This window comes from Squalius cephalus, assembly GCF_949319135.1.
Source record: "Squalius cephalus genome assembly, chromosome: 11".
NCBI lineage: Eukaryota > Metazoa > Chordata > Actinopteri > Cypriniformes > Leuciscidae > Squalius > Squalius cephalus.
In genome coordinates, this window is record NC_137132.1 from 12,896,351 (window position 1) to 12,904,671 (window position 8,321).

At 34.9% G+C, this 8,321-nt stretch overlaps 1 protein-coding gene across 1 annotated transcript in view; it reads right to left on the reverse strand.

The window, feature by feature from the left end:
• The window catches only part of hip1 (huntingtin interacting protein 1), a 41,858-nt gene extending 38,518 nt beyond the window's left edge, over nucleotides 1-3,340 (reverse strand). Inside the window, exon 1 of the mRNA XM_079886289.1 lies at nucleotides 2,984-3,340. Coding sequence (XP_079742415.1) covers nucleotides 2,984-3,103 — 120 coding nt within the window. The 5' untranslated portion in view covers nucleotides 3,104-3,340. The remainder of the gene's footprint in view (nucleotides 1-2,983) is intronic.
• Between the last annotated feature and the right edge of the window lie 4,981 nt (nucleotides 3,341-8,321).

The window sequence follows — 8,321 nt, forward strand, 5'->3', positions numbered from 1 at the left end:
TTGGAGCGTTAACCAAATCTGTTTCGTCAATATGGTTTTATTACAGTATCATCGGATGGTGCTCTTGCTCTCGTTTGAGGCTGCTTAGCACTGCCTGTATAATTCGCTCTTCCTCTTCTTCTTCTGAATCAGTTTCTGAGTCTTGCAGAAGAACATTGTAGCCGGAGCTACTTCTCTTTGTTTATATCCATGACGAGTCACGCAGGTACTGGGTACTCCACAGCGGTACGACCCGAACCAGTCTAAAATATTCTGAATATAAACACTTATGATAGGTTTACCGTAGTGATTCAGGATAAAACAAAAACACGGTTTGGAAAATGGATTCATGATGTTCTCTCTTATTATATGAATTTTGTCCACAAAAAAAATGTTACGGACTGCAGCTTTAAAGCATGAACAAATTATTTTCACAGAAATTTATATATATATATATATATATATAAGTTGATTTTCAAAGATGAGTTTTGATGATTGACTGCAGGGGGACTTTAAGCTTCAAATCAAATTAATGAAATTAATTCTAAAATCAGGAAATGAACAACTGACCTCACGTTTCTGAGTCTGACCCAGAGAGCGGTCCTACAGGAGTTCAAGAGCGCATGCGTCACATAAGTCTCACTAATCCATGTCACTGTCCTAGTTGTAAACAGGACTGAACTATGCACACTTGAATCAAACATTATGCCGCATATTGCGGACGTTGTTATGAAACCAGAAATTAAGCAAATTTTAGTTGCCTCCACAAACTCAGTCTCAAGAAATCTCTGCAAGAACGAGGTCATGCTGTTTTCAAACACTCCGAAACCCACCAGTAGGGCAGTCGGCTGCAGCTTCATTCATGTGACCTACTTTTCGTGATGGCTGTCTCTGGATGGGGAGGGCAAAGACCCCCAGAGAAGTGAGAAGAGTGCACGAACAATGAGAATGCATTTCTCCATACTTCACAACACACTTTCAGGCTCAAGCACCCAGACACTGACTGCATAATTCAATGTGCACTTTAAAGAAGGTCACGATAAACAAGATATTGTTTATTTTTCTCTACAAGACTGAAGACCCATCGAAATACACTTTAGGCTAATGGCAAGAACCAAAATGCATGACCATCAAACTCAGCCCCCTGGTTTTAGTGCTGCATCTTTGAGCCACTAAAAGCTTTTACGTCTGCTCAATACATGGGCAACCGTTTGGAAACACAAGACTCAGTCAAAGAGGATCTCTTTGATTTTGAAACAGTCTCATACTAATGAGTTAAACATCTTATAATGTGCATTAATATCATTTGATGAAAAAAGTGGGCATGTAATTGAATTCTTAATGGCACTTTGCAAACCACTACCTATATAAACATATACTGAAGGAGTACCAGGTAGAACTTTGTTCCCGTCCTAAATCAATTACATTAGAATGTGAACTGATAAAATGAAGGTGTGATATGGGCAAAGGTTCACTGAACTGAAAGCTGAATTTAAAAGGCCATCAATTATCGTTCTGTAAACATGACAGTTTGCATGTCTACAATTAAATATTCATTTTATGATCTGGACAAACACGCAGCTTCAGGCATCAAAAATTGTGTACCTTGACAAGTAAACACTATGGGGTAAAGTTCTTTGAACTCAAAGCAAAAAAACGCTTCCAACAGCTTCACATTTCAACATCATATCAGACAGTGATCTCTTATAAAGCATGCAGGTTAGCTTGATTTAATGATACATTAAATTAAAAACAAATAATGCAATTTCTGACTACCTACTTTGCTCCATAACATAGTTTGTTTTAGCTCACACTCACAATAATATTTTGCTAGCCAAGATATTTTTTGAAAGATGGGAATAATTAATTGTGTTACTAATAGGGATGCACGATATATCGGCCACCATATCGGTTTCGGGCGATATATGTTCATTTTTAATGTTATCGTTATCAGCACGATGCGAAAATTTGGTCGATAACTTAAAGCCGATAAATAATGGATTATTATTTCCTTCAACTAAGACATTTCAGATGCGCACTGTTTGCCATGATGGTTTTGAATTGCTTGAAATATTATTGGAATCACTTCAAAAAGGAAAATACAGTTAAGTGCAACGTGGGCAGCGCAAGTCTGTCATATAAGGCTACATAAAATTATAATGAGAACATCATTATAATTGTGTGCTTGAGACATTTTAATGGTGAGACTTTTGTTTTTATAATCAGGCTCTCAAAAATGTATAAGATACCATTACACTGAAAATAATTGAGTGGGATTTACTTTAAAACAAATTTCACTCAGAAATTACAGGTAAATTTCACAAATAATTACAAAAGTCAAGTAATTTTAAGTAATAAAAAATTGAAATAGCCATAACCATACCCCAATAATCTTTGCTTTACTTACAACTTTGAAAAACCATTTTTTATAGTGTACTTATTCCAATATTGACAATTATCTATATTTAAGTAATCATAATCATTCTATACTAGTCAATATTTAATTATTTCTCGTAACAAATGGCTATTTTTTGTCTTAATTCAGTCAAGATCTGAGTGGGATTTCAATTCTTCACTTTCGAATAGTTTGAATTCCATTTGTTGCTGGTACCATCAATTTCAATTCCTACAACTTGAAAACACTATAAAAGTATATTAGATTATTTATAAATAGTTTGTTAAAATTTTAAATCTTAGTAAGACTTTAATTGAACTATAAAGTTCTGACCAGCAAACACATGTAACTACTGAGATAAGAAATGTTACTGTTAACATTCTAAAATAGCTAGCTTTACAACTGCAAGTACTAGAATCGAATAAGTATTGGAATAGTTACTAGACATTAGCCTATCGGAATACTAGTAATTAAAAAACACACTAGTTAATTTTAAGGAATTAGTTAACTGTCCTGGGTTGCAATACGAAGAGCTCGTTGGCGATGCATTGGCTGCATGAAAAAAAGAAAAAAGAAAAAACTTGCCCCGCGGTGGTTACAGTTCCTTACCTGACTACGCTCGAAGTTTTCCTTTTCAGCTTCCAAACTGTTGGCACCACCAGTGCGACGGCTGAGCACTTTAGGAATCGGGTTGGGGACTTGCTGCATGGAACTCTTGACGCGGTCCATTCTGGAAAGAAAATCCAAACAGCGCGAGCGACGGAGACTTCTTAAATCAACATAAATAGAGTGCAATATAACGTGATTGAATCTAGTGATGAGCACGAAAAATCCAACCCCTCGTCGTTATCACAAAAGGTCATTTTCTACGTCCACCGCCCATGAATATCATTCCAGTGCTATCCGCTGTCTACTCGGGAGCGTGCAAAACATGCGTGTCTGCGCGCAACCACAGATCTGTAAAACAGAGAAAACACAGCGTCAGTTCGCGCGATATACTATACAAATCAACTCAAGCAAAAGCATAGACTGTCAAAGGCTCCTCCCAGCGCTCCCACACACCGACTGGAGGAAAATCATTAGCTCCCGCCCTACAAAACAGTTATCTTGGATACACACGTTTTACTACACTGAATCTTTCTCAGTGAATATTACTGAATATTTCTCAGATTTATTTGATTTATCTTTGGTATAACAGTAGGCCAAAAACAATCACGAAACTCAAAAAATCAAATAAAATGAAAAAATTTAAATGTATAATAATAATTAAGCACAGTAAAAAATATATATATAGTCACTCTGAACCATTTAATGTGACAACATTTACAAATAATAATAAGGTTTATGTAGCAATCATATTTATCAAATACACATTTGAACCAATGCATGAAACGGGTCGAATGCTACAAAAACATTCAAAGATTAGTGTTTTACTTAATGCTATAACTAGGCCTATAACATAAGCAAAAATAGTTATTTATTTTATTTTATTATTTAATGCATTTAATACTTTTTAATACCATGTAGTATATTTGATTTTTTTTTTTTTTTTTTTTTTTTTTTGCACATGTACAAGTCTTTTTCAAACTTAACACATTTACTTAGGCTACATGCATAGTCCATTTTAGAGAACTGAAACAGAGGGGCCTCAACAATAATAATAAACCCTTCAACTTGAAGTTCTCCTATGTGAGGCCCATATCTATCTTTAACTTGTTTTTGTTTCATTTTGAAGTTAAGCAGGTCATATGCCCTAACAGAAGCATTTATCACTTATGGCGTATAGTAACCATAGGCAGATGCTAGATTTTCCTGATTTATGTGATTTAATTTGTATTCCCTTTGTATTTGCTGCACCAATTAATCTCATTATTCCTTTATCAACAAATATCATGTCAAACTTTTATTGTCTGCTGATTCCACTTGCATAACTCTATTAGATATCATGGGGCACCTGCAATCGCTAACTGTGTCCTATCTCTAAATGGGCAGAGGCCAGATTCAATTTCCCTGCTAAGCAAATTCTATCAAATGGCCGAGTCAGAGTTTTGTTTCAATGATTCAGTAGAATGACAGTGTGAAGTCTTGGTCTGTGACCTGATCATTATCTTCTCTGCTGTCAGCACAAGATGCCAGCCGCAGTCAACACCACTATGTTTGTCAGCAGAGGAACCTTGAAAATCAAAAGATCTTACTATATGATTGCTTTACTTTAATATGAGGAGGAAAATCATTTCCTGTCAGAACACTGCAATACATGAGCACACTTTGCAGGCTTTTGAGTATTTATGTGCACTGTCCTAAATAGTGCTAACGTGTCTTGTGTCTATACTGACACTCTCTGACATGACACTTTAAGTGAGTGTGTTGTTCTGCTGACTCAAAATGAGATTCATCTTAACAAGCCCCACACTATGACCTATATTAGTCTGACATGCATTTTAAGGCCGACCACATCATAATGAATGATGACTGCAAAGGTAAGAACATTTGTAAGAGTAGAAATGAAATTAATATATTTTATAAATAAGCCTGATATCATACTGAACTCCATGGCTATAACTAAAAGCTAATCTTCAGGTTTCCATCTTGATCACTGTATTTTTGCTTATTTATTATATTGTCTGTATATTGTGTTTCTGATTTTGCCTTATTTGTGTTGGTATATTTAGTATACTTGTATCTTTATTTGCAAATGTATTCAGTTGCTCATCTGTGTCACTGTGCTTGTGTGGTTTTCCAACAACATTGTATATCTTAGTTTGTGTTATATTACAACATAGATCCTAAATGTGTCAATCTGCCATCCAGTATAAACAATTTGACAGGATGGTTTTGATTAATGAGGTCTAATTCCATGTGTTTCAGTGTTTCTTGTTTACTTTTACAAGCCACTATGATTATGGGACATTGGGTTGGTTGGGTGGTCGGTTGGCACAGGGTAAATAATTACTGGTTCATTGGATAATGTACAAAAATATAACATCTGAATGTTTGCCCTCTTGCCCTATGAAAGCCTGTCAAGGATCATACATTAATCATATTATATGTATAAAAAAAAATGTAAATACAAAATCTTGGGTTGGTTGGCACAATTACAAAACATAACTTTAGTCATAAATTATCCGAGTTCAGGAAAAAACTCGAGCATTTAAGCTTTCATCTGCACCTAGTTATCTATTAAGGTTTGTTTCTACCTGAGATATTTATCAAAGAATAAAAATTGTGGCACCAACCTCAGGCTAGCTAGCAGGATGCAAATAGACATGCTAATGCTTCTAAAGGAAAGTTATCAAGAGAAGTTCAGTTCTTAATTCTTTTCATTTAGCTACATCTAGTGGTTATACAATGCAACAACACTCACATGATAGACCTACATTTAAATATTTTGATATTTGTATTTAAAGCATTTACAAATATAACAGTCAATTTTAGGTATGACCTTTTTGCTGAAGTAACAATATAGGCCTTCTTGAACACAATACATAGGCCTGTAGCCTATATCTTATCAAAAAGGTCTAATTCAAGAGAAAAATATATAGATCCTATTAACTATAATTCTGTTGTAGGGTCTTTAATGGTTAACTCGTGGACCAAATAAAATGAAAATATGATATCAGCATTATGTGTGTGTTTGTCAATGAAATAGAAAATCATCTCACTGACTATTTTGAGTCGGTTCTTTTCATTGAATCGGTTCACACACAAGCTGCTTGAACGGTTCGCTTATGAATCATTATTCTGTTTTTCACTCAACAAGTCTTATCCAACTGAACCGAAAAGCGTTTGTTGGGGAGATGCCCTATAATGATCTATAAGAGCATGAGTGAACAGAGGATTTTACTGATATAGAAAAGTAGGCTAAAAGTTAGTTCAATAGACGAATAGTTGAGTTAAAAAAATAAATAAATAAACGCAGTCGTGATAATGATTTGATTGTATGACAGATAACATAGCTTATAGGAACAGAGGTCGTTTTAATAAATAGCGTCTTTTTTCAACTAAGAGATGAAAATAAATTAAAGTAAATGTAGGCTAAATTCTAAGTGACTGTGACCATCCAATCATAATTATAAATTTCCGGTTTTCTGTTGGTAGGCTTATTCTCAAGTGTTTAAGAGGTGTAGGCTATTATATGCCCTGCTAACGGGAAATTCGTTCAAATCTGGTCTTTAATACCAATTAGCACAAAAATGATATAGCTACACTGTCAGAAATAGGGGTAGGGCCTACAGTAGGAGTCCATTTCTGTCCCCCAAGGTACAATCTACTCTAACGTACCCCATAGGGCTTATTATTGGACCTCAAGGTAGGCCTACATATATGTACCCTTTTGAGGGTCAAAAAGCATTAAAGGAATAGTTCACTTTAAAATGAAAAATCTATCATATACTCACCCTCATGTTGTTTCAAACCTGTATGAATTTCTTTCTTCTGCTGAACAGAAAAGAAGATATTTAGAAGAATGTCAGTAACCAGGCAGTTTCTGGGTCCCATTGACTTCCATAGTAGGAAAAAAATATACTATGGAAGTCAATGGGACCCAGAAACTGCCTGGTTACTGACATTCTTCTAAATATCTTCTTTTCTGTTCAGCAGAAGAAAGAAATTCATACAGGTTTGAAACAACATGAGGGTGAGTATATGATGAAAGAATTTTCATTTTAAAGTGAACTATTCCTTTAAAAGGTACATATATGTACCGTTTCTTTTAAAGGTTAAGGTACAATATTGTAGGCCTATACCCTTGACAAGCCCCAGTGACAAGCCATTGTACCCCTAAAGGTACAATTATGTACTTTAATTTCTGAGAGTGTACATCCTTCATGACACGTTTTTTCTTAAACATTTTAGATGGACGTTCGTCTTCAAATGTTTTTACTTTGTTTCAGAATGTTCACATAACATTCAAAAAGTAACGTTCACATGATGTTTGCAGGATGATCCAATTGAATGTTTCCGTACTAACCAATGAAAAACATTTCTGAAGAACATTCAACATTTTCATAACTTAAAAGGGAACTTTAGAAAAAGTTCTTAGAACATATTTTTGTTAGCTGAGTGGAATTGTTCTATATGGAAGCTTGTTTCCGCCACAGAATAAAACATTTTAAAAGATAATTGCGACTTTTTATCTCACAATTGCGAGTTTACATCTTGCAGTTCTGGGACTAGTTATAGAAGTTGTATAAAAACGACGTCTAAAATTAGTCTAAATTTGATGTTGAAAAGACATCCACAAACGACCACATTTGGACTATAAATAACCCTTACACAGAGGTCCCACGGACGTCAACATTAGACGTGCGGTAGTCGTTGAAAAAAGATGTTGCCTGGCGTTACAAAACAACCCCTTCAGTGGACCGAAATTGGACGTCCAAACATTAGCACATAGAAAAGACGTCACTCCGACGTCACATTGCGCAGTGGGGTTATTTCTCACAATTCTGACTTTTTTGCGAGTTTATGTCTCACATTTCTGGGTTTATACACTTTAAGTGAAAATAGCCTATACTTAAAAGTATACTTTATTTATACACTAAAATGTGGGCCAATTTAGTTGTATTGAATTTAGGCATACAAGTAAACCTATAGCCTACTTCTAGTTCTAACAGTGATATTAGTATACTTACTAGTATTCATAAAATATACTTGAACTTTACTTACTGTAAGTGTAGGCCTACTTAATAAAATTAACTTGAAGTATAGGCTACTTATTTTTTTGTAATGGTATGATGATGATGTCAGACAGATTAACACATCTTCAGAATGACAAAGTCCTTTGTTGCGCATTGCGATGATCGATGACTGTAATATTTGAGCTTTTGATTAGTAGGGCAACAATAGGTCATTTAACTTATGTCCCACTTCACCTGAACTCTACAGTTTGTCTGAACTTTCACCCAGATAACCCAGTTATTAGGTCAGCAAAACAGGAAGTTGCTGC